Below are 27,026 nucleotides of genomic sequence, written 5' to 3' on the forward strand. Positions count from 1 at the left end.
AATATAGATTTACTTACCATGAAAATTTATGAAAAGATATGGTGTTGAAAAAAAAGATTGATGGTCTGGTGAAAAAAAAAAAAAAAAAAAAAAAAATTGAAGATGATTAGGGATGGGTAAATTAACCGCCTACCGACTATGATTAAACCGAAATTAACCATTAACCGATTTATGTAAGCTGAAAATTGGTATGAATTTTTTATACCGACGTTAGTAATCGGTATAAAATTTTTGTTGTCAATTAACCAAACCGAACCAAAATATGCATAACAAAACCGAACCGAACCACCAAATTTGACACAGATCAAGGCTTTGATAGATGAACTTTGCAGATTGATGTTTTGTTGAAAGTATTTGGTAAGTTTTTTGTATCTTATATTCTTATTGTTTGCATTTCATGTTCAATAAGTTATTTTAGCCACACAAAAAATAATAAATAAATAAATAAAAATAAAAATTTGGACCCCCAAAATAACTAATTTTGGCCTATTTAAAAATAGCATTAGCCCAATTATAAAAGCGCACAGTTAGCCGATTAACCGCTTACCAAAATTAACTGAAAATTTTCGAAGTAATATGTTATCGAAATGAAATCGGTGAATTAACCGATTTAACCGATAATTTCGGTTAACCAACCCATAATGGATTTACCGATACCCACCCCTAGTTATGATGACCTGTAGGAGAAAAAAAAACAAAAATAAATAAATAAACACATAAAAAAAAAAAAATAAACGCAACAAATTAGCACCCTAACCTACACAGCATTGCTATATTACTTTCTGAAAATGGGAGTTGATATTTACACAACTATTTATCCATGTGTCCTGCCTCTTTTCCAAATAGCAGAGGGTCACCTACAATTACAAACATGATAATCTACAGAGAACCTAATAAAAAAATAACAAATACACAAGGTATTCAACCCACCTAAGAGGGCCCAAAGTCAACTATTGTCGTACTCTAAATATACAAGGAAAATGGACAGACAGGCCTCTATTTCTATATAATCTAGGCGGGTAAGGTAACTATGTAGTAATAATTTAGAATCCATTTTGTACTCTCCTCTATATCCTTTAATTTGAGGGCCACATACGGTTTAATTTTTCATTGAATTGAATTCCCAATAGTAGAGCCATTGTGAAGAACAATATCAGCAGGGTCTCCAATCCAGGGCCGACCCTCTCTCCATTTAAACTTAATTCTTAGCTTCCCATTAGCATGCACTCCAACTACCTGCCCCTCACTAGCATGTGTCTCCATTCCCCATCCCCACCTTGGGGTTACTAGTCCTTCTCTGAATCTGACACTGTCACCCACCTTGAACGCTCTCACCTTCTCCATCTCCCATTCCTTGCATATCCAGAGCCGCTCCATGAAGCAAAATGATACCCAGAGCTCCCCTTCCTCCATCCGGAAAACTACCCCAACGCTCTTGTGAGTCACTTCTCCCCAGTGGAAAACTGGCGTTGCCACAGATGATTTGACCCTTACCCAATCTCCAATTTTTAAAATTTCTTCCTCCACCACTTCCACTTCTGATGGATTGAGCATCCATGTCTTTGAGCCAGTAGGAGTGTACGCTCTTATTTTTCCATCTGCATCAACTGCTGTTATAGAAACGACGCTGGCATGCGTATGACCTGACCACCCAAATCGTGGATCCTTTACATTGGGCTTCACCCTCACCCGTTGCCCGGTTGCAAACCTATCTACTCTTTCTAGCTTGGAAGTCTGGCCCGCCCATAATTCTGATTCTCCACAGAACCCAACAAGGACAGTGCCATCCCACACATCTCCTTTATACCCTATTCCTTGAATGACACCAATGCTTCCCGGTTGCAAAGATTTCCATTCACTAGCATCATCTTTTAGTTTTACCCATTCTCCAACCTCAAACATCTCCTCTACCTCAAAATCTGCAGGATCTCCTCTCCACAAACCTGACAAATTAAAGAATGAAACTCTGATTTCTCCATCAGCATTTACAGCAGTTACAACACCTCTTGAATTGGGGCAAGCACCTCTCCATCCCCATCTAGGCTGTACCATTCCGGCACGGAACCGAACATGCTGCCCAATTTTTATGCGAGAAACTTTTTCAACTTCTGTGCAGTGAACAATGAACTTACCCTTACGAAAACAACAAACCAACTCCAAATAAGAATAATCCTGCAAGCTATGCACTACTGCTAAGCTGTCTTTCCCAACACTGTTCCATTCATGACTTGGTCTTGTTCCCATACATTGCTTCAAACGAACCCAGTCACCGACTGCCAATCCTGATAACCTTTCTGCATCACCTGGAGCAACTTTCCACAAGCTCGCTCTGCCAGCCACTTTCACCTGGAAAGATATTCAGAAGCAACTCTTTATCACCAATAGCGAGAATTCAAGAGTTCAATAACCAGACAACAGCACACCTCACACTAAAGATCAATAATACCAACAACTAAAATTATACAAACAACAAGCATACTTAAAAGAAATAAGCATACTCACATTTAGGGTCCCATCCATGTCAATCCTTTCAATGTTTCCCAAGGTAGATGAAGTTTCATTTGCCCATCCAAGTAATGGCTCATTGATAGATTGCATCACTCGAATCTCTTGTCCCACTTCAAAAGGTGACACCTTCTCCATGTCTGTCATGGAGCAAGAGAAAGTCTTGCTCCTAAAACAGAATGCAATACCCATATCACCATTCTCCTCCAAGCTATGAATTATTCCTACACTGGTCCTGGTGACATCTTCCCACCCATATTTTGGAGAGGGTACTGAAGCTTTAACTTTTACCCAATCGCCAACCTGCTCATTTTGGAACAGAACAAAGAAGAAAAAAATCACTCACCATAGATGTTTCCTTTTGAGTGGCAGGGTATAAAGTCACCATGAAGTAATGGACATTACCTTGAAATCCTCCACCTTTTCCATGTCTGAAGGATCAGCTCTCCATGGTATGGGCCGATTTAGTATTTCAATTATCAGAAGACCATTACTCTCCAAGTCACTTATTTTTCCGACACTGTGATGTGTCTCGCCATCCCAAGGAAATCTGGGCTCTGCAACAGATCTCTTTACACATACTTGGTCACCAATCTGTATTAGCACAAAAAACATATCAATTTTAAGAAAAAAGAGAAAGAAAGAAAAGGAACAAGCAGGGGTTTCTCTTTTTGGATGCCGGGGTGGGGGGGAGAGAGATGAAAATCAACATTCGTATAAACAAAAGGAAAATTGAATTTGCTTACAGTGAATGGAGTGAACGGCTCCACTTCCTCTGGTTCGCAAAGCCATGGGCTTGGTAAGTAGCTAAATTCTATCAGCAGACTTTTATCAGGTCTAATACCATACACTAACCCTATACTCCCTGGGACGACAGCCCCAAAACCATGCTTTGCAGAGTATAGATTGTGGCGAACACTAACCCAGTCACCAACCTTGAACTCTTCAACCCTTTCAAAATCTGCAGGATCAGCTTGCCACCCCCTAGATGCACCAGTAAATCCAATACGTATAACTCCATCATCATCATCAATACACAGGACAGTTCCAATGTTGTCACGTGATTGTCCACGCAACTCATACCTGACAACATGGCAGTATATTCTTCAAACTTTGTAACAGTTAAAAACTTCACATGATCTCAGGCATTATTTTAATTACAATAAGGTGCTAAAGTTAAACAGATAACTGATCTTTACAAGAGGCACATGCATATATGAAACTCTTCCTGTTTCATGACTACAACAGCTAACTCTGAGTAAATTTGTCACCCAATTGATAAATCTCTTATGCTCATTTACATCTGGATCATGAGCAAATTTTCTCTTGATATCAATTAAGAAGTTTAAAAAAACAACTCATAGTTGGTCCTTTTTGTTGTAACAGTCAATAATATGTCCTTTGGTTCAGTTTAAATGATTAAAAAAACAAATAATAACTATTAAGAGCTGAATATAATCCACATTCAGTTCTTGGACCTGTGGTTATAAATGATCTCTTAATTTTTCAGTAGCATATCATTCCTAATAATACAATTTTATCACAGCACTGATCATTTGTGTCAAGACCTATGGATGCGTTAACAATATTTGCGTGATACCGCAAAATGACTAATCATAATTGGGATTCTTTATAATCATTCATGAAGCCCAGACCAGTCAAGTCTATGCCTGATGTGGGATTCAATACATATCCCAAGTGAGATTCAATACATGCTCACCCAACACTTTCATATCCAAATCCATACAAAGCAAAGTACGACGACTTTTTTGGGTTATATAAAGGATTCCGGGAGCCCCATTTTGCAACTTAATATATTTGGGGTATCATGTAGATGATTTCCAAGTCATGACAAATGATATCAAAGATAACCTAATAATGCTATCTGGCCCAGGGCCTTCAAATTGGAAGAGATTTGAATGGGGAAGATTATTGTATCCCAGATAGTGTGGATTTGGATGTCAAGGCATTGCATTGGCAATATGCTAAGTCCCACATCAGACACATACACAGTCAATCTGAGCAGTATAAATGATTACAAGGAAACCTAATTATGGCAAGTCCTTTTGAGTTTTAGCAGATGAGATTAATGTGGTCCTGGGTTGTGACAATTTGCAACAATTACTTTACTTGAAAGAGGATTAGCAACCATGAAGCATCAAGCCTAAACTTTGGTGATAGTTAAGGAATGAAATATCAAAACCTTGGCTTTTCAATGTCAGCTTTAAGTCGCACAAGCTGTCCCTGGTCCAAAGAGACGACTTTTATAACTTCATTTGCGAGGACGCGAGCTACTCCAGTGCAAAATGATACAACAAGGCTGTCACTCTTTTGGATACTCTGTACAAAGCCAACACTCCCATGCTTTGCACCTTGCCAACCATATACAGGGGTTTTCACATTTCTTTTAAATTTCACCCAATCTCCCACTTCAAATCTAAAATATCAATCAAAATACATGATAAGTCTGTAAACTTTTACATGCTTTAAGAAACCTAACAAGTGATGTTAGTATATCAAGCATCATTCATCAATATTATCATATTAGTAATTTACTCACAATGTCGGAGACAGATGAAGTCCCTTGCTCATAAGTGCTTCCATAAGATCTTCAGAAATCCATTCTCGAGGTAGGGCTTCCAATAAGTCACGCAATGTCTTACCACTGTTCAAAAAAATTCACTCAAACAGCTATTTGGCACAACTCACTGTCACATTGGATAACAATGTTTCAACTATTTATATTACATGAAGATATACACAAGTGAAGAATCTTGGAAATTTCCCTGAAAAGAAAAATGGATCAAAACAACTCTAGTGAGCTAATACTTGCCTGTGGTTCCTAACTTCAATGGCAGCACCTGGATACTGCAGCATAACTACAATGCACTCAAGACATTCACGTATGTACTTTGCTGCATCAGCAGCTATATGAAAAGCATTGTCACCATCATCATCCTGATAATGGTCACACAGGAGTATGTAAGTTGGTGAATAAGCCATATAAAGAATACTATAAAAGAATTTAAAGCTTTTATGCATTTCTTTCAGAAACCTTGAGGTAGAAAATTTGCTATTGGCACATAAAAGAATATACTTTGGATATATGCAGCACATACGCTGAAACATGAACACTTTTCATGTCCAATTCCATGCTCACACTTATGCATATATGCGCACACGTGCAGACGCACTTTATAACTAACCAGATTTTTTTCAAAATTATAATGAATTCTAATACAAAAAACAATTAATTTTTATTACCACATAAAGACAGTTCAATCTGTTCATATTCAGATACATTCAAACACAATTTTCATATGAAAAATATAGATTTTTTGTTAAAGTGAGGGGGCTATTTAGTTGCGTCCATGATGTTCAGAGCAATTATAAAAGTACCATTTTTATTTCAGCTGAGGCAGCACAAAGTTGATTTTGGTTAGTGCTTGGCGGCGTGTGGGGGCTTGAGTTGCGACTGATGTCGGTGTTGGGGTTTGGTGGTTGAGGCATGAACAAAGATTGGGTTTTGTTGCCTGTGGTGCCACCTTGGAAGCAGAAGACCGAGTTTAAGATGGTAAAAATGGTTTGGGTGTGGGCATAATTTGAAAAGAAAAAGTTTCCATTAGTTAATTTAGTGGAAGAAAATGGAAGTACTGAATTAACATAATCAGGTACCCTAGGGGATGATTAGAAAAATTGAAAACTGAAGGTGAATTATTAAAATTGACTAAACCATATGGGCGTTGATGCATCTGACTCTCATACCTTTTCCTAAGTAAGGTCTGTGGGTATCTAAAACATATCCACTACTATGAAATTTGTTTCTAAATTTTAGATAAGCATAACATTTACCCAATAAGAATACAGCGGTATCTGACCATTACTGTATTCAACACAGAACCAATAAGCACATATCTCCCACCATCTTACTAGAAAAACACTGCGAGCAACAAAGATTAAATTTTTGCCAAGTTGTATAAACAGTAGTCACATAAGATTTAGAAATATATAAGGGCCAACCTGCAAATTACAATTTGCTCCAGCAGATAAGAGTAATTCAACACATGGTTTTGCGCCTTTTGCCAATGCCAAATGAAGAGGTATTGTATTATGCATATTCCTGATGTTCACATCGACTCCAGCATCAAGAATAATCTACAGAAAGAGAACCAAGAAAAGTTACAAATCGAGTACCAAAATAATTTCTAGACTGAAACTCGTTATAAGCATGAAATGACTACAACATTTTTTAATGTTCACACATATACTAATAAGAGAATATGGATGGTGAAGACGCCCATCAAATCACCTTAACCAACTCAACATCATTGGCCATGGCAGCTGTATGCAAAGCTGTTCGATATTGTTGTGGATCTTGGGCAGTTGGGTTTGCTCCAGCTGCAAGCAGTATTCTTACCAACTCTCTACCCTCTACAAAGAATATTAATATTAAAAATAAAATTGATATTATATCAACTAGATAAAGTAAATGAAAATAACCCTCATGCCAAACACAGCACATACCATTTGCTTAGCAGAGAAAGAAAGAAAAAACCTTCACACAATAAATTCCTTGTGATCATTAATTCAACTAAATTCACAGGAACCATGTGACACTAGCTCTGGAATCTACATTAAGAGCCAGCCATACACATCAATGTCTAAACACCAAGAGAAAGTATGAGTAGAATTCAGGAGTTCAAAATCAGTGTGTGGGTTTTTATATGGCTTAGGCCTTTATATCACTAGGAGGCTGGCAGGAAGGGGAAAGCCTGTACGAGAAATTTATAGGAAGTCATCGCAGCACTAAAAGGAAGGCAAGCGCCAGCTTCCATTGCATATTAGGTTCGTCCACATAAAAGCATTCATTAAGACATATTCCAATTGGCTAAAGCAAAGTATACGAGATAACCTATTTGCAAACATCAAAGAAACCAATATATGAACAAAAATGTTTTAATTCACTGGTAGAACTTAAGAAGAAAATAGAAGACTCCAAACAGAATTTGAAGGAATACTAATTTGTTAAAGTATTAATTAAATGATTAAATTTACCAATTCCTATTAGCTTAAGCTTTTGGGATAAGTGATATTTTAATATGGTATCAAAGCCTAAGATCCTGAGTTCGAATTTTGTCTCAGTCATTCACCTCGTTTCAATTAAATATTTCACGTGTTAGGCATCAAAAGAAGTTTGAGCCCACACGTGAGGGAGAATGTTAAAGTATTAATTAAATGATGAAATTTACCTCTCTTATTAGCTCAAGCTTTTGAGATAAGTGGCGATTTAACATCAATAGCATATGAAACTAAGAGAGCGTTTAACAAGAGCAATATGTGACAATCATTTTTTACCTGTCTCGCGATCTTTTTTTAGAGCAGCAGCCACACATAGTGCAGTTCCAGATGAACTTGGTATGTCAATTGCTTCAGAAGTCTCTTTGGGTGACGCAATTTCTGCCCACCGCTTAACTACAGCCACATTTAAAGATGCTATACACAAGTGCAGAGGACTGAAATGAAAAAAGGGTAATATCATGCATCTGATAAGAGGGAAAAGAACAACAAAATGATAAAAATTTAAGAACACAACTTCAGATACTGCACATTATTATTAAAAATATATTATTAGTATTAACATTACTAATTTTGTGGTTATTATTATTACTATTTTTACACATCTATGGGGAAAACGAATGAGAGATAGAGAGAGGCACATAGGGTACTCCATATTGTAATAGACTTCTGAAGTTTTAGTAGTTACTGATATTTGAGGTGTAAATACTGCATTCAATGGCCAATGGCACCCTTTAGTGAAAATGCAGAAAAAGAATTGGACCTACTTATGACCTTCATACAAGTTGACCACTCACATTCCGCATTAGAAAAAACAGTGTATTTAAGACGAGTGACTCCCTTTTGAGGTACTGCAGATGACTAGTAAATGCCTCCCCCGAGAAATCAAACAAGTCAAAATTAATGATTTGTAGGCCAATAAATGCAAAAAGACTGCTATTTTTATGTGTTTATCATCATCGAATGCGGGGGATAGATGAAGCCTTCTCCAGCAACCAAAAAATCTATTTATGTCCAGTTTTTTTCTTTGATAAAATAAGAAAGCTCCTTGGAATCAACTTGAGAAAACTGTAGAAATATAATTAAAGAGACTAACATCTTATTGAAACTTAATATTTCATATCATAATACCCTAATTACTTACCAAACTATTCGCAATAAAGAGACAAGTAAAATTAAGAAATTAATTCTAGGAAGCCATTCTAGAAAGAAGAAAAATGATCATAAGCATTTTTCTAGTTTCATTAAGACCCAATAGCATAAGATACTTGCCTATTCCAATCCGTTTAAAACTTCCCCAAACAAATAATTAAAAAAAAAAAAAAAATCATAATGTTATGAGAACCACCCACTAGATTAATCTACCACAGATGATGACTACATTAACGAGGAGTGACTGATCCAAGAAGAGGGAGTGAATAGGCTTGGAGAAAGGCATAAAAAACCATAGGTGAAAGTAATGAACAAGGATATGATATGTAAAAGATCTCAATTAATTGATATAGGATTCATATAAGCAACCCCAATAAAGGGTTAGTTGAGTTTAGTAGCACGGAACAGACTTGTATCATATCAAGCTCCTGTCTCCTCAAGGCAAATAAGAATATGAATGGAAGGGCGCATTCAGGTCATTTCCATAAATAAGTAAATTTTAATTAAGGTGACTTTGAAAGAATCAAATTACAGAATCGCATAAAAGTTCTAGGTAAGTTGCAATATGCACACGTTGAAGACATTTTCCAGATCTAAAGATGCAAGTATTGGCCACATTGATTTTTCATATGAAAAAGCATTTATGAGAATTAGATTCACATGAACAGCAAATCTCAATTACTTTTTATCTCTATCTAGTTTAGTTTGAGACCTGATTCCAACAAACCATTTCAACCAGAAGCTTATTGTCACCATCATAAATCTCTAAGTACAAAAATCAAGAAAGAATTAATTGTACGCAACTAAAAACATGAATACGGAGCATGCTCCCTGCAATTCTCAGGGTAACAGAACCAAAACAAGCATTTGCAACATGATGAATTGAACTTTTGCAAGAACGCTAAAAAAGTCAGGTGCGTAAAATACAGGAAAATGGATGTATTACAATCAGATGCCATGTGACAGTTTATCAAGATTCCGAATTTTATTTAATATCATCAAGCAACATAAAAAAGGTGCAGGAGAAAATCCTTAGTTGGGTAAAATCACCAAGCAACCTTTACAAAGAAGCAGATAATATATCAACCAAATAGCAATAAAATCCTTACCAACAAAGCTATTTTTGACATGATGAAAAAGTTTGCCAGCTTCCGGACTTTACAAAATGCCACATGGAAAAGAGAATTCTTTCATAACCCGCCAAGAAAAATGCAAAAGGAGATGCAACCATTTTTTTTGATAAATAATGAATATTGAAAAAATGCACAGAGGGTGAGAACCCCTACTAAGAAGAGAAAGAATGAAACCATTGAACATGGCTACATCTTAAAGCAAACTCTCCCTTTTTATTCTATAGTGAATTTACAATAAACAAGAAAGAGATGTTATGTTTTAGGTCTGTAGCTATTTTCTTATTGTATTGATCATATCCATTAGTATTAGAATATAGCAATTTTATGCATTTCTAGTAATTTAGATACAATTATAAAAACTTAGAGGCTCCATAATTATGATAGCATATCAAATTTCACCATTTTGGTTATAATATATACTATTAAAGTTATTACCCATAAATGCATACATCATATTTTAACAGCATTGATTCTTACGTTAAATCTTTTGAATTCAGGAAACCCATAGACTTGCAGCCCCCATTTTCCAGTATTACAATAGCACAGTCTCTGAATTTTTTGGCAATGGCTATATGCAGTGCAGTTTCACCATCATCAGCCACTGCATTGGGATCAGCTCCCGCCAATAGTAATTCCTGTGATTGTTATGGAACATTTAAGAAAATATAGAAGAAAGAGAGAAAAACAAAAAAAAGAGAGTACAGTTACCTCAAACCATTGCTGTCTAAGTGAAAACTTACATGCATACAATCAGGCTGCCCATAAAATGCACAAACATGAGCAGGCGATCGACCAAAGCCTTCCATCGACCTAGATATAGCATTGGCTGATTTTCTGATGAGAGCACGCACACATTCTGAGGACCCAACTGCTAAAGCAAATACTATAGGAGGATTTCCATTTTCATCAGGGACATCCACATCCACATTACCATATTCTAAAATAGCATCAACTATCTCTGGACAACCTCGTCTACAAGCCAAGTGTAGAGCAGTTTGACCATCAGCATTATGTGCTTCCAAAAGAGAAATGATTGAGCCATTATTGTTCCCCGATGCAGACTTAGCAAGTAGATCCCTACACATGAAGTGAAGAAAAATCGAGGGTTTGGAACAATTATAATGATTCTTAGATGCGCCAAGAAGACTGCAGTAAAGGAGTGTGTATCAAAATTGACTAACCTAACACCATTCACGTTCCCTTCAGATACAAGTTGATGCAGATGGTTGCTTTTAACGTGGGAAATATCCAAAACAGATGTAGGGGACCGTTCCAACAAATCAATTCCAGGACTATTAGCTGGTTCACTGGATTCCACAAAGAAAAACTGCTTCATATATCCAGACTACATAATTCTTAAAACTCAAGGTAAAATATAACATGTGATGCAGGTGCATCTAAGACCAAAGCAAGTGGGCCCATTACCCCACATCGTCCAGCCCAGTAACTAGTATAAGCATAGTCCTTCATTTTATTTCTATATCATGTCTTGTTTATTATTGTCTTTAGTGCCTTAAAAGTTCATGTGATTTTTAATGACTTTGGTTAGAATTTATTTGTTACATGTGTGATGGAGGACTGAGATTTTAGAGTCACAAAATGCTATCATAAAATAGCCTCTTTTTTATATCATTTCTTTAATAGTTTAATATAAAGAGAATTTCAATGGATAAACCATGAAGAAGTTTATATATAAATGCAGTACTGTTGTCTAAACAAAAAAAATCAGGTGAAAGGTCGAAAATGAAATTACTTACTTATTTGGACTTGGACTGTGAGGAATCCGTTGCAAATGGCGTAGAAATATAGAAAGCATTGCATGAAAAGTTGGTCTTTTCGATGACTTGAACTGTAAGCACTCACCAATCATTTTCCACAAATCTCTAGGAATCCCAACACCTACAACACTAGAATACTGGGGTGGTGGTCTTCCTTCCTTGACAACAGCACGACAAATTTCTTCTGCACTTAAACCAGCCCATCTGCATATTTCACCATAGGTAAGTGAAGAGAATTGTTAAGTTTCACATAGTATGGGAAAATTTAATACAGCACGTACGGAATGGAACCAGTGCACATTTCAACCAGGGCACAACCAAAACTCCAGGCATCTGACTCAGCCGATATATGACTTGCATCATCCCTGAATAAATGCAGTGACTTCTTTAAAGGCTCCCATGCCTCTGGAGCTGTGTAATGCGGACTCAACAATGTACAATCAATACACCAATGCATTTTTAAGAACTCAACCTCAGGACCAGGTCGAGCTTTTCGGCAAGAAGGTTTCTTCAGAATTATTGGAAGCCCATAATCTGAAATCACTGCACGACCACTTGCATCCAGAAGGAAATTGGATGGCTTTAAATTCATGCATACAACACCTGCTGCATGGAGTTCAGCCACCCCACGCGCAATGTCTGCCCCATATCTGCATCCAAGAAATTTGAACAAAAACAATGATACCAACAATAAAATCAGTAATCAAAAGTAATTTCCCAGCCTGAATGACATGGTCGGGTAAATAAATATAGGTCTGTAATTAAAAAATAAAAAATAAAAATTATGAGAAATGACTTGTATATTAGAACCAGGAATTCATTTAAATCTTTTCCAAACAATTTCAAAGTGGAATGACAAAAAACGGTACAATAGTTGATGACTGAAAGAAAATCCAGGATAGATTATAAGAAAACAGAATAATTCTCTGAACATCCACAGCAAAAGATAGAACTTCAACATAAGATCCACACAACAACATTAATTTTTGTCATATCCATGACTAACAAAATGAATCTCTTAAAAGCTTCATAAACATTTCCTGCTCAACATCCCCAGCTAAAATTTAATTAGATATTAATTTTATACAAAATAATAAGCACTTCAAAAAAGGGGATCAAGTATAAAAGGGAAACTATTCAGAAAAATCCATGTTAAGTCTTGATTCTTCTACCCGTGTTATCTTTCTTCTTCTATTGCTATCATTTGTAAAACAGTAAAAAGCACCCAAATTTAGAGGATAAATGTCAGTCCAGAGTCAAATAGGTATTAATGCAAGTTAAGTTATTCAAAATAATAGGTGTTCCTGTTGTATAATGCTTGTGCATGTAGGGGCACCTTATGCTTTTTTTATAAAATTTTCCATTACTTATCAAAAAAGTTAATCAAAATAAAATTGTCAAGTTTTTAGTGAAGCATCTATTTCTTTTTTGTACAAGTTTTCTGTCCTTTATTATTGTTAAATTACCATTTATCCCAAAAGCTTAAGCTTATAGAAAGAGGCAATCACTTAATCATTACTTTAACACTTCCCCTCACGCGTAGGCTCAAACTCCATTTTTAATAGATGAGACCTAACATGTGGAATATTTAATTTAAATGGGAGGTGAATTAATGGAATCAATGTTCAATCTCAAGACCTTTGGCTCTGATACCATGTTAAATTACCACTTATTCCAAAAGCTTAAGCTTATAGGAAGAGGTAATTACTTAATCATTACTTTAACAATTATCAATGTTGTTAAACCCTGACTTGTAAACATTTGAAAGCTAGAGCCATCTAGTGGTCCTAATTTTAAAATTTTTAGATAAGGAGTAACTTGGGAGCCTGAAAATACTACCCCAGTTCAGAAAGCATTGCATTGAAATGCCTGGGAACTATCTGTATTGCCCTACACAACACCAAATGGAATTTCCCTGCTCTGTGTGGATGCTAGCCACCCCTTATGTTGTTGATCGATGCAAGGCATCCTGACACTCTGAAACTCAGAAAGTGCTGTGTTTAGTTGGAAAAATGTGATTTGAATTTCATATCTTTATGTCATTTATGTAACAAAGAAATTCTCATACACTAAGAGTGCGTTTGGAATTACGATTTTGAAAGAATAATCTGCGTTTTTAAAATATATCGCAAAATGTAAGGCGTTTGGCATTGCGATTTAAAAGGCACTTAATTTAAAATAGGAAAAAAATCTGAGATTTCAATAAGCAGGTTAGGGGGTGCTTATTTGAAAAAGTGTGAATTTAAACCAAAATCATGAATTCGCATAACAAATATTTAATAAAAAAAACTTTTTAACATGTTTTACCAAACGCCTTTACCATTTTAAAAAGTAGCGATTTCAAAAGCACTATTTTTAGAAAAACTATTTTTAAAATCGCACTTATTGAAACTGCAATCCCAAACGAACCCTAAATGGCAGTGACCTATAGATTATAAAGCTAAAGTTTCTGTTCTTGATATTGCCCTGCATGGGGACTATGCCTATTGATACATAGGAATAGAATAAGTCTTAGTTGAAGAGGCTCATCTATAGGATGTCTTGATATGATCAGAAGCTGAAATTTCAAAACAATAATTAATAGGTGTAGCCATGGCGCTTATACCACAGCTAAACCTTTCCTCACTAACTGTTACAAAACCAAGCATGTAAGGAGGTCTTGTAAATGACCCAATCCACATCCACCCAAAATAGCGATGTTTTGAGTAACTTTCAAGAATCGCTACGCAATAGCCATAAGTTTCGTAGTGAAAATATAATTTGTTTTCTAGAGTAGATTCGACGATTTTTCTTATTGTGTCTTCCTTCCAGCATTACTCAATTGCATGAAACAACCACAAAGAAGCAGCTGAACACTGCTGACCGGAATTATTTCTCAGCACAAAAGGTCGGGCTTCAGATTAGGATTTCCGAAGCTATAATTACCACAAAAACAAGCTAATTCGGGACATAACACGTGAACTAAGCTTAACAATCAAGATACGGAACAAGATCAAAATAATTAAATGTGTAAAAAGAAAAAGCGCTCCAAGTGAAAATTTCCAAAGCTTTATTACACTATAAAATAGATAAGCGATTTGATGCTTTAAGAGATGGAATTGGAACTACAATTCCAAATTGAAAGCACTTAGATGTGAGAATTTTACCTGAGGATTTGCTCGAGAGTGAGGCGGCCGCCGCTGCGGCGCATCTCGGACTGAACCGAACCGTAGCACCTCTCTGTGACGAGGCACAGATGATCGTCCCGCTTCACCACTCCATGGAACGCGCACACGTTCCTGCACCACATCGACGACACGCGAAGCTTCTCGAGCTCCCCCTCCACCCAATCGCAGTCCGCCACGTCGGCCACCCGCACCCTCCTCACCACCACCTTGTGCCTACACCTCTTCGACCTCTTCATCTCACCCAACCACCTCTCCGCTTCGCCCCCGATCCTCTTGATCAGCCTCAGCTCGTGATCCGCACACAGACTCCTGGACAGCCCCGTGCCGCGACCTCGACAGCACGCGCTGTGAGGCGGTGCCGGTGGTGCCGATTCCGACTCCGATTCTTCGTCGTCGGTGACATCGTCGTCGTCGTCGTCGAGTATGGGGAGGAGAGAGTAGTTCTTGGGGAGGGAGAGGACGGAGTTACCGATGGTGGACACGTGGCGGCACTTGGGGCATGGGAGGGTGTGCTTGGGTTTTGCAGACGAGAAGGAGAACGCGTGGGAGAGGCAGTGCTTGCAGAAGCAGTGGCCGCATTGGAGCAACAGAGGCGCGTGTGAGTCGTCGTCGTAGGGCGTGTGGCAGATTGAGCAGCTGGGGACTCGGATCTTCTTCCTCTTCGACTCCAGCTTCGGCATGTCGTTTTTGCGTACGCTTTCGTGGGAAATGGGAGCGAGTTTTCAATGGAGTTGTTTGAAGAATCGAAGACTTGTCGGAGAGGATTTTGAAGAAGGAGAAGGAGGAGGAGAGGAGGGTTGAGGACGTGGACTTGGACTTTTTATACGCTTCCATAATCCACGCTGTGGTAGGTGGGTCTGAACAGTGAACTCCACGTGTTTATGCCACGGCGGCAATTCAAAAAAAAATTAAAAATTAAAAAAGGATTGATTTGGAAAGTGTTGAGATGCGCATGGCAAGAAGAGGAAAGTGGAAACCCCAATTGTCATCGGAATATAATTATCTAAGTGAAAATGAAAGCGTAGAGAAAGCTGTACGTTTCTTGTCTTTTTCTCTTTAATTTTTTTAATAATTAATTACAACCGATAAATAATAAAAATTTTACTAAAAAATTTTTACAACATGACGTGACACAAAATGATCAAATTTTTCAGAAGTTAAATTTATCTAATTTTTAATTATGCTATGCCACGTCATGTTATATAAATTTTTTTATACGTAAACCTAGCATCTCTCATTCTCGAAGAAGCTACGGGACAATCTTTAAGGCCATTGTTAGACGGTGGCCGCTAGATGTGTCTAGCGATGGTAGTCATTGTGGGTTCGGTAACTCACGATGGTCATTATTTTAATTTTTTACATGTTATAATGCAGGCAGCCTTCAAACCTGAAAATATATATATATATATAAACAATCTTTCATACTTGAAAAAGAAATATAAATATTTTTAGTTATTTTTAAAAGTGTTTTTGTATGAGATTTTTTTAGAAGTGTTTTTATAGAATTTTTCTTAGAAGAAATTTCATTGAGCCTTAAGAAAATGTCTGCTACTAAGCAGCCGTTACAAAATCACAAATAAATTTTTAGATAGAATCATTATTAAATTTTAGTTTTAATAATAATTTTTAGCCGCAAGAAAAAAATTGTGCTTACAAGAATATGAGAGTGGGTTGGGCTCGTCGATTTATCCATCGATCTCATGGGCCGTTGTTGGGTTTCTCCTTTACCGAAGAAAAAGATTTGTATTTGATAGCGGCCCTGCGCATAAATTCCAAAGCTCTTTTGGAAGAACCTGCAAGCTGCTTGTAGAGTGACGCCTCTCTCTCTCTCTCTCTCTCTCTCTCAAAGAAGCAATGTTAAGAGGTTCTCATCTCCCACCGATAGCAACTCCAGCTCTCTGTGCTCTGAGACTATCTTGGATTCCCTGTCTCAGCCTCTCTTCGCCTCTAAAACTTCGCAAACTCTCCACATTTGCGGCACCATTTCAAACGCTTATCCCTCAAACCTTCGCACCCAGTTGGCCTCATCGATCCTTTTTGAGCTTGAAGCGGGTCGTTCCTCTGATGGGTCTTCCATGCCCCAAGGCAACAGGTTCGGTCATTCCATCAAAACCCATAATTTACTTAATGGTTTTTCTAAGTATTCTTTGGTTTTATTATCTATTTCCCTTCATTTACTCCGTGTGACCAAAAGCTGCATAAGAGAAGAAATGGTCTTTTAAGCACTGAATTAGAAGAAAGATAAACTAATAAGCCCATCTTAGGCGTCTTTAAGCTGTGCATAAATAACTTAACGTTTTTTCTCAAATTCTGATGTACTCTTGTTAATTACGAAGAAAGTCAAGTAAATGAAGAATTATTATCATTTGAATGTGTGCTTTACAGTTATTTGGGACCTTAGAATACGGGAAGCTCCACTAATACATATTGGTCTATCTTGCGTTCAACTTCAGTGCCTAAATGTGATCACTCTTTTCTTGGAGGAGTGCAAGGAGTGGTGATGGTTTGAAATTTTTCACAAAAAGTTCTGTTTATGGCCCTCATTTTTTTTAATGAGTGCTTGAGATATATTAGGGTTCGTTATCAATTACAATACATATAATATATTGCTTTTGGTTTCCATGTCCCTTTAGTGCATAAACTTTTGATGTTTAGAGAAACTTAGCACTCTGTTCTAGTTGCCCTCAAATTATTTTCCATGATTGCCTGGTATGTTTTAGGGGTTGTCTCGCTGGATGCTTAAATCCCTCCAGTGTTAGTGCTACACATTGTAAGTTATTAATATTTGGTAAACGTGTGTATATTTTGATCCCAGTTCATAAAATAATCTTTCTTTTGTTGCATTACTCTCTTGCTCGCACAGACTATTACATTACATAATTTATTAGTAACTGAGAAGTTCTAAATTATATTCTCCTTCAGCTTCCTCTAGTGCTGGGAGTGACTCCGGAGATGGCCGGGAAATACTGGTGCAGCACTTGCTTGTTAAAGAAGATGACCTTAAGCTTTTGGTGGATGTTCAGCAGAGAATTTCAGGAGGTTAGTTTCAATACATTTGTTATCCAAGTAAATCCAAATTCAATTACTATCTGATACTCTAAGGATGGGTATGACATTTGCTCTGGAGATTTGAACTTGGCAATTTGTCACTGCAATCTGTGCTTCTATTATTTATTTAGTTGATAAACTCATAATCCAAAATCAAAGTTGGCATTGATGTTTTTTTGAACAATTTATCCTTCTCATGGTACGGTGTTCTGTTTTCATTTGTTACATTCAGGTGAAGACCTTAGTGATCTTGCTGCTGAGCACTCAATTTGTCCATCCAAAGGAGAGGGAGGAATGCTTGGGTGGGTGAGAAAGGGGCAAATGGTATGACAATGATATATTTAATTGTCTTGCAAAGCTATCTGAAGCATTTGGGACAAATCCTTGAGTAAAGTTTTGAATTTTGCTTCTTGTGTACTTGTGGTTACCTTAGGTACACTCCGATGCTATGAGAATGCTATAGAGTTAAGTGATATGCAATCATTGTGGTTTCGATGGTCTTTCATATCTTTAAGTAGCTTAGGGTTCACTTTTCTTTGAGAGTGCAAGATGCTACTTTTTCCTCCTTTCTTTCCTTTTTTTTTTTTCTCTTTTTTACTCAAAAAGAGATCCAGTGAAAATAAAAAGCAAAAGTGGATACTATTATGGCCAACTAAAGACATCTTATTCATGAAAAATTATGTATACCATTTCTATAGTTATTTAGGACTAGGTAGGAGATCGTTTTAGCTTTCATTTCGTTTTTGCCCAGATATTTTTTATTACAATATTGCAAACTGTATAACTCAAAGAAATAAACCAAATTTTTTGTATTTTATTATTAGAATGAACTTGGTTATTGTAACATCATTATCTAGTCAATCACTAGTGCAAGTGAAAGTTAATTTTCTTTGCTGTTTTGTTGAGGCGTGCAATACCTGAATATTTGTAATTTCACTTTCATAGTTGATGGTATGCTGTGTATGCATACAAGAATAAACTATGATGTTGATATGTTACTTTCTGTGACTAAAAGGATAATGCATAATGTAAAATATCAATGGGGGAATTGGATTTTTGTCCTATGATTTTCATTTAATATTTTGTTACTTTACTTATCAAAAAAAATATATATATATTTTGTTTCCCTCACCAACTTGATCTGACAGATCTTTGATGGTGAAATGTATTAGGTGCCTGAGTTTGAGGAGGCTGCATTTAATGCACCTTTAAATAAAGTTGTAAGATGTAAAACACAATTTGGATGGCACCTGTTGCAAGTTATCTCTGAGAGGTATGTTTCAAAAATTTACATCTTGTCAAATATGCTAGCAAGTGTTGGCTCTCACTTGGTGTGTACTTACTTATTTCTATACGTGCACATTATCTTTTTAGGGAAGAATCCCTGCTTCAAGATATACAACCTGACGAGCTTCATGCAAAGATGCAAGATCCCAATTTCTCAGAAGAGGCACAATTGGTTGATGTTCGAGAACCTGAAGAAGTGTATGCTCATTTCTAGCTAGAGAATCATTATTATGTATTTCCTGTTTTTCAAGTTCTATTAATGACTTGACACCGTGTTTTGGATTATTTACGTATAGTCAGTGTGGTAATCTTTCAGAATTTTGGAAGTTAGGTTGTGACAAGAAAATTTGAAATCCAATAGTTGATTCTTGAACTATTGTCAATGCTATGCAAAAATGTGGGACAACCTAGTTTGTGATATTTTAACATAATTATTTATAATATTTTGTTAGCTTAATTCATGAATATTTATTGATCAAGTTACGCATGAACACTATTGCCTTATAGGGTTGAAATAAATTTCTTGAACTTTAGCAGAATAATGAACGAGCTCTTGGCTTTGACAGTCCATGCCTTTTCTTTCTCTTATCCTTTCTCTCATAACATTTTGCTAGTCATGTTGTTTGTGTTCACTGCTCAGACTACTCTCTTTGACAGGGCCCAAGCTTCTGTGCCAGGTTTTCAAGTTCTTCCTCTCCGACAATTTGGAAGCTGGGGACCTGAGATAACTACCAAGTTGGATCCTCAAAAGGATACATATGTTATGGTATGCGCTAAATTTTAAATGCCAGAAGTTACATAGGCACATAATAACTTATAAAAAGGCAATACAGAATATCCATTTCCATGTTTAGCATGAACTTTTCTGGGAAAGATTTCAGGCGATGAGGGAAACAGAATATCCATTTCCATGTTTACCTGTATTGTGGGAAGAGGTCATCCTTTTTACGCACTCAGCTCCAAGCCTTGAGCATTGAGTTTTCCCTGTGGTTAAGACCCACTCTTTATATTCAGTCACCTTTTATTTGAATTCGTCCAGCACTGTAATGACTCTTTTAAAATTGATTTATAGAGTTTCTTCACTTTCAGTTTGTTGTGGAATAACACATTACATATATGGATAGCTGTTCATCATAGCTTGGATGTTCCTACTTTTGCAGCTGTTTTGAATTTATTTTCTTTTTCTTCCTATTAGGGGTTCTCTTTGTATACTCCTTATGTACTAGGGTTGTGTCCCTCTGTGCTTTATTAATGATATGAAATTACTTAAAAGAAAAATGGAATAACCTACTTGAAGCCACCCAATGATGGTTTAAGTTTACACGTTCTGTTGTGGTGTCTGTGATGCTTTCATTGTAAATCTTTCCATGAAATTTAATGTAAAATCCTTGCTTGCTTCACAACAAGATTCGTTTCTGTTTTTCTTGTATGCTTTATGATATTTCGGTTACAAAAGAGATCCGTTTCTAGAGTACTACTAACAAATCATGTCTTGGACTGCAGTGTCACCATGGCCTGCGTTCGTTACAGATTGCCAAGTGGTTGCAGACGCAGGTACAACACTTTCTTTTATGGTCATTTTCCATAAATGATATGGCTTTTCAGTTCTCTGGGCACCTCATGAAAATTAAATTGGGTTTTCATTGCTTCATGGCCTCTAATTTTTATTTGAATATATGAGACACTCTTTACCTTAGAGTCATTAGCTAATTGATATTGATATGCATATGCTGCCTATGAAGTACCAAAATAAACAAATTATAATACTTGATGTACTATTGTTTGAAACTTCAGAATTATTTTCAGTTCTTGCATTGATTTGTTTCCCAATTGTTCAGGGTTTTAGAAGAGTATTTAATGTTTCTGGGGGAATCCATGCATATGCCCTCAAGGTTGATCAGTCCATTCCTACTTATTGAGAAGATATATTTGTCTTTCACCTTCATTGATCCTCTTCCTCTCTCTCCCTCTCTCTCTCTCTCTCTCTCTCACACTGAGTCTTCTAAGTAGGTGTTACAAAGGCTTGGAAAAGCAGATTTTTTTTTTCTTTTTCTTTTAACCTTGACAGAAATTGAGTAATAGCCTGTAAGAATGTTTTGTGGAAAGGGAATGATTCCTTTTGTTTCCGATGTACCCCATTAACGTAACCATTTCTGCATCCTTTCAATTTCTTTTTTTGGACACTGTAATTTGAGAATCCAGTAATTTACTTGAGCCCAACATGGCATGATAATTTTAAAAATTGGAAAGAATGGGAGGAGGACTAGAGTGAGGAAATTAAGGAATTGTTTTGCTTTTGTTATTGGCTTTTGGGAATTGCCAAAAGCCATTAAATAACGTCAGACCAACATGCTCAACGAGAAAGCGACAAGTCAACGTGGAGGTTACGGTCTCACATGGTGTTGTAGGGAGAAAACAACGAAGGTTCTCATCCCTTGGTGCGTTGAATAACCTCATTTTATATGAATTCCCAGCCAGGAAAATTGCGCCAAACATGACCCCTGTAGGAAGCTAGCTGTTCACATCTAGGTTGAAGAACTGGTTAGCTTATTTGTAATTTACTTACTTCCTTGAAAATTGAGAATATCAAAAACTAAGATTTAGCTTAATTCATTTAGAGCGTGTTTGAGATTGTGTTAAGAAATATAGTTTTTAAGTCAAAAAAGAGCTTTTGAGCAAAAGCTTCATTTTTAAGCTTTTGTCAAAAGTGATTTTTTGGTTATTTTTAGGCTTTTTAGACCCTTAAAAGCGCTTTTAAATTTTTTTACCAAACGAATATTTTTTTCTTCAAATGTGTTTTTTGAGTGTTAAAAGCACTTTAGGCCTTTCAAACGCAATCTCAAACAGGCTCTTACTGTAATTCCTTCAAATGGTTTTCTTATCACACGTTACTTTTAAAACCAGATCAATTTTTATTGAATTTTAATATAATAATGATTTTAAAAGCCATCTATAAATATAAAAAAAAAAAAAAAAAATAGGTATAGAAGAGAAGAGTTTGTAACACTACTTTACTTTAGTATAGAGGAGTAATACTATTCCCCAAGGTTAACAAGCCACAACACAGGATTTGGCCCATTAGTTGGGAGCCCAATGGATGGGCAACCCTATGCGGAGAGAATATGATTAGGTGCTTACTATATACCATACTATTATCCCACTATGGTGACGTGACATTACTAATCTATTCCTGATTTTTTTTTTTCTTCTTTCTTTTAACAATGGTGAATATAAGGGTAGATGAGTAATGTTATATACTACATCACTGTTCTATTACTATCTCACTATGATAACATGTCATTGTTAATCTACCTTTAAATCAATAAATAAAAATTAAAAATAATTGATTAATAATGACATATAAAAATAGTAAAATAACGGTGTGAAATATGACATTACTCATTTCGCAATACTATTATTACAACTACTAATCGTTTTGGACAACATCACCGCTCTTGTTGCTATAACTGTCACTGACTCACTGCTATATATGACCACCACTAGCTATCATGCCATCCATCAATGACACAACTATCATGGATCGAGTGTATAATATTTGCTGCCACCACGATGAATTAATCTTAAATCCCACCACCGCCCCTATTGCTATTATAACCAACACGACACAAAAATACTAAACTAAGAACATTTATCGAATTATTATAACTGTCATAACCAACCACAACAGACAATAAACCGTTTTTCCCTCCGAAAAATGCTCTGAGTCATTGTGGTAATAAGGAAAAGAAAAAGAAAAGAAAAGAAAAAGGAAAAAAACCTAGCTAGCTTAATTATACTCTCTCACGTCTGAGACGCATCAAAGACTCTTTCAACACCTACACACATCCCCCCTACAATCCCTCACTATCAAACCCTCTGTAGTTCCCCTCAACAATCCAAACTGTATCCCTCTAGCTAGCTAGCTCTCATTTTCCACCCTTTTTTTTCTGAACAAACATTTTTCAACCCTCCAAAACCCATTAATATTTCCTGCCTTGGCGACCTCTCTCTCTCTCCCTCTCTCTGTCTCAAACCATGGGCAACTGTTGCTCTCAAGGCAAGAGAAATGGTGCCCCCAATACCCAAAAAGGAGAATCCTCCCCAGAAAACAACCACCCCCGTGCAAGCACTGGCACTCCCAGACACTCCACCAGCCATGCAAAGCCTGCTCCTAATTCGGCTGCTGCCGCCACCGCACCCGGTACTCCTACCAGGCCTTCCAAGCCTGCACCTATAGGCCCCGTCCTCGGCCGGCCTATGGAAGATGTCCGGTCGGTCTACTCTATCGGAAAGGAGCTTGGCCGGGGACAGTTCGGTGTCACCCATTTGTGCACTCACAAGGTGACCGGCGAGCAGTTTGCATGCAAAACCATAGCCAAGCGAAAGCTTGTGAACAAGGAGGACATTGAGGACGTTAGGTAATTAATTATCTTAAAAACTTAAGCTAATACATTATTTATTTTAAAAAGTTTAATATTTAATTTATATTATAACAGGAGAGAGGTTCAGATCATGCACCACTTGACGGGGCAGCCTAACATTGTGGAGCTCAAGGGAGCTTATGAAGACAAGCACTCGGTTCATTTGGTGATGGAGCTGTGCGCTGGAGGGGAGCTTTTTGATCGTATCATTGCAAAGGGCCATTACACGGAGAGGGCTGCAGCATCGTTGCTGAGGACGATCGTTCAGATAGTGCACACTTGTCATTCCATGGGAGTCATTCACAGGGACCTCAAGCCTGAGAATTTCCTTTTGCTCAGCAAGGATGAGAATTCGCCACTCAAGGCTACGGATTTCGGTCTCTCTGTTTTCTACAAACAAGGTTACATTGTTTTCTCTTCATTATCTAATGTTTTCAAATCGATCAACATGTTTTTTTTTTTTTTTCATATTTCAAATTAAAATTTTGGTTTTCTAAGGTATGAAAGGGAATTTTTATCTAGGTGTAATAGACAAAGCAACAAATTTGCAAGGACGGTTGGAAAATGTGAAAAAGTCCATGTTTTCAAATCGTAGGCAAGGGGATGTGTTTTGAAAAACGCACGATTTTAAAGGCCGAACAGCAATTTTACCAAACTGCATCTTCAAAAATTGCATTTTCATTAATTGTGTATTCAATTTACTGGCTCTGTTATAATTTTTTGTTTTCTCTTTTCAAGATAAAAACATTAATAAACAACCAAAACACTCGTAAAAACATTATTTCACTTTTATGTCTCTTCAAAAAACCTTTTTAAACCAAAAAAAAATCTCAAAATTAACAGGTTAACAAGCAGACATAAGGAAACGGGATGTTTCTATTATATATGGATTAATTATTTACCAATATTACGACATATAATAACAGTTGTTCATCCATTTTACAGGAGAACTATTTAAAGATATTGTTGGTAGTGCATATTACATTGCACCTGAAGTCTTGAAGAGGAGATATGGACCAGAAGTCGATATTTGGAGTGTTGGGGTCATGTTGTATATTCTTTTATGCGGTGTTCCACCTTTTTGGGCTGGTATTTCTTTTTCCTGTTTTGGCTCTCTCTTAATTAATAGTTTTCTTGGGTATTACTATATTTAACTTGAAATTCATTAAGAGAAAATTTGGGTTTGACAGAATCGGAGCAGGGGATATTCAATGCAATCTTACGTGGCCATATTGATTTTACAAGCGACCCATGGCCCTCGCTTTCCCCTGCAGCGAAAGATCTTGTCAGGAAGATGTTGAATTCAGACCCCAAGCAGAGGCTCACAGCCTTCCAAGTTCTCAGTAAGTATATATACTTCGAATTCTTGAGTAATATTTCTATTTTCTTTTTTCTTTCCCCCGGCAAATGGCTGAAGTTTTAGGCTTTATTAATTTGTTTAGACGAAGAAATATTTTTTTAAAAACGTTTTTTTTTTTTTCTATTTTTCGGTGTTTGATATAACTAAACATCTTGATTAAACCAAAAACACTTTCGGTTTATTGGAAAAAAATTTCTTTAATATATATTGAATATTACTAATGTTTCTGATAAGGCACGTATGTTTTTCACTAGCTCATCCATGGATTAAGGAGGATGGAGAAGCACCCGATACTCCTCTTGACAACGCAGTGCTGAGTAGGCTCAAACAGTTTAGAGCTATGAATAAGTTCAAGAAAGTTGCTCTTCGGGTATATATCCATTATTTCCCTATTAATTTGAAATACATTATACTATTTAATTTATAGTTTGTGTTAATTAATTTCGACGCTCATCTAATATTAGATAATCATTAATTTACTTTATCAGTTATATTACAACTTGTTTCAAAAGTTTAAACTCATAGAAAGATGCAAATTTAATTACTTAATTATTATTTTAAAACTCTCACTCACGTGTGGGCTCAAACAGTCTTTTAATAGATGAGGTTTAACACGTGAAATATTTAATTTAAATTGTGGGTAATTTGACAGAGTTAAAGTTTGATCACAGGACATTTGATTCTGATACCATATCAATATATCATATCATCACATGTTTCAAAAGCTAATACCTGGTCATTGACGTCAACGTCTATTTATTTTGTCCAATTTTGTAGGTGATCGCTGGATGTTTGTCGGAGGAAGAAATCAGGGGGTTGAAAGAGATGTTCAAGGGCATGGATACCGACAACAGTGGAACTATAACACTTGAAGAGCTCAAGCAAGGACTTGCAAAGCAAGGGACAAAACTGTCTGAATATGAAGTCAAACAATTAATGGAAGCTGTAAGATCTTTTTTTTTTTTTTTTCCTATTTTATTTATTCAAAAATGTACTTTTGTTATAATATAGATTTTTAATTTAATTATCTTCCTTTTTTTTAATGAAAAACAGGCTGATGCTGATGGCAATGGTACTATAGACTATGGTGAGTTCATCACAGCAACGATGCACATGAACCGGATGGATAGAGAAGAGCATCTTTATACTGCCTTCACATATTTTGATAAGGACAATAGCGGGTAAAAACAGTTATTAATTCGTTAATTCCTAGGTAGTTGAATACCTTCCACAAGTTTGAAACATACATTCAAATCAAATCTTTGTAAATTAATTAAGTTATTTTTTCAGTAGAAATTTCTCATGTCATAAATAAATATTCAGATTCATTACGACTGAAGAGCTCGAGCAAGCTCTTCGTGAATATGGCATGCAGGATGGAAGGGACATAAAGGAAATTATTTCTGAAGTTGATGGCGATAACGTAAGTACCAGCAAAATGGGATTGAAAGCTTTTGTCGTGAAAGTATTTGCATCTATGCCCTTAAATTTTCCATCTTTTTTCATTTCTTGCATGCATGACTGCAGGATGGCCGGATCAACTACGATGAATTTGTAGCAATGATGAGAAAGGGGAACCCAGAAGCAAACCCCAAGAAGCGACGTGATGTAAATCTTTGATTTCGTGGTGGGGAAAAGGGAAAATCATCATTTGTGTCATGTACATTATCGTTCAAGGTGAAGAAAATGGGAGGAGAAATGAGTGAGGAGTGGCTCAAGAACAAAAATATTGGTGGGTATTGAGGGTTATGAAGTTAATTTGGTGGATCTGTTCTATCCCTCTTATGAAATTTTAACAACGTAGAAGGTCATGGCTTGCAAATTCTTGGGAATCAATGGGTGTTCTTCAATTGTATGTTTCTTATCCGCTATATAAAGTAGACATAAATACTGTTATGGTTGTTGACCAGAAGATGTTGGCTCCATTGACAGACGTTTTTTTTTTTTTTTTTTTTTTTAAGTGTTATGGGGTGACCTAGAGATGAAAGTAGTATCGAGTGTTTTGTATTTTGTTAATATTTTTGTTTAAAATATAAACAAAGAAAACAAAAGAGAGATAATGAAAGAACTAGAATGCAAGTGTTTCATATTCATTAGTT

General features: G+C 36.4%; 3 protein-coding genes across 3 annotated transcripts; 2 read left to right on the top strand and 1 right to left on the bottom strand.

The window, feature by feature from the left end:
- Positions 1-740: 740 nt before the first annotated feature.
- Positions 741-15,597, bottom strand: LOC132163389 (E3 ubiquitin-protein ligase KEG-like). The gene is made up of 16 exons (XM_059573668.1): positions 14,791-15,597; positions 11,926-12,294; positions 11,624-11,848; positions 11,048-11,173; positions 10,607-10,943; positions 10,344-10,501; positions 7,861-8,018; positions 6,815-6,936; positions 6,526-6,660; positions 5,339-5,463; positions 5,066-5,170; positions 4,709-4,942; positions 3,252-3,588; positions 2,911-3,099; positions 2,503-2,808; positions 741-2,346 (listed from the first exon to the last, which is right to left on the bottom strand). The coding sequence occupies exons 1-16, from the start codon at positions 15,489-15,491 to the stop codon at positions 1,108-1,110; spliced, it is 4,866 nt and encodes a 1,621-aa protein (XP_059429651.1). The 5' UTR covers positions 15,492-15,597; the 3' UTR covers positions 741-1,107.
- Positions 15,598-16,606: 1,009 nt separating this feature from the next.
- Positions 16,607-21,275, top strand: LOC132164021 (rhodanese-like/PpiC domain-containing protein 12, chloroplastic). The gene is made up of 8 exons (XM_059574428.1): positions 16,607-16,903; positions 17,734-17,850; positions 18,092-18,183; positions 19,032-19,132; positions 19,234-19,344; positions 19,804-19,912; positions 20,650-20,700; positions 20,985-21,275. Exons 1-8 carry the CDS (start codon positions 16,666-16,668, stop codon positions 21,063-21,065), a joined length of 900 nt encoding a protein of 299 aa, XP_059430411.1. The 5' UTR covers positions 16,607-16,665; the 3' UTR covers positions 21,066-21,275.
- Positions 21,276-23,181: 1,906 nt separating this feature from the next.
- Positions 23,182-26,783, top strand: LOC132163362 (calcium-dependent protein kinase 34-like). The gene is made up of 9 exons (XM_059573624.1): positions 23,182-23,564; positions 23,643-23,968; positions 24,513-24,656; positions 24,758-24,910; positions 25,182-25,297; positions 25,705-25,872; positions 25,981-26,108; positions 26,251-26,350; positions 26,455-26,783. Exons 1-9 carry the CDS (start codon positions 23,182-23,184, stop codon positions 26,545-26,547), a joined length of 1,611 nt encoding a protein of 536 aa, XP_059429607.1. The 3' UTR covers positions 26,548-26,783.
- The last annotated feature ends 243 nt before the right edge of the window (positions 26,784-27,026 follow it).

This window comes from Corylus avellana, chromosome ca10 (genome assembly GCF_901000735.1).
Source record: "Corylus avellana chromosome ca10, CavTom2PMs-1.0".
NCBI lineage: Eukaryota > Viridiplantae > Streptophyta > Magnoliopsida > Fagales > Betulaceae > Corylus > Corylus avellana.

Excerpts from the sequence above, each read along its gene's own strand:
- LOC132163389 (XM_059573668.1), bottom strand. The coding sequence starts at position 15,491 with ATGCCGAAGCTGGAGTCGAAGAGGAAGAAGATCCGAGTCCCCAGCTGC. Across the intron at positions 8,019-10,343 it reads CTGAATTCAAAAGATTTAAC|TCCTCTGCACTTGTGTATAG; the intron begins GTAAGAATCAAT and ends TTTTCATTTCAG. Across the intron at positions 4,943-5,065 it reads CTTCATCTGTCTCCGACATT|ATTTGAAGTGGGAGATTGGG; the intron begins GTGAGTAAATTA and ends TTGATATTTTAG.
- LOC132164021 (XM_059574428.1), top strand. The coding sequence starts at position 16,666 with ATGTTAAGAGGTTCTCATCTCCCACCGATAGCAACTCCAGCTCTCTGT. Across the intron at positions 18,184-19,031 it reads GGGTGAGAAAGGGGCAAATG|GTGCCTGAGTTTGAGGAGGC; the intron begins GTATGACAATGA and ends GAAATGTATTAG. Across the intron at positions 19,133-19,233 it reads TTGCAAGTTATCTCTGAGAG|GGAAGAATCCCTGCTTCAAG; the intron begins GTATGTTTCAAA and ends TTATCTTTTTAG.
- LOC132163362 (XM_059573624.1), top strand. The coding sequence starts at position 23,182 with ATGGGCAACTGTTGCTCTCAAGGCAAGAGAAATGGTGCCCCCAATACC. Across the intron at positions 23,565-23,642 it reads GAGGACATTGAGGACGTTAG|GAGAGAGGTTCAGATCATGC; the intron begins GTAATTAATTAT and ends ATATTATAACAG. Across the intron at positions 24,911-25,181 it reads CACAGCCTTCCAAGTTCTCA|CTCATCCATGGATTAAGGAG; the intron begins GTAAGTATATAT and ends GTTTTTCACTAG.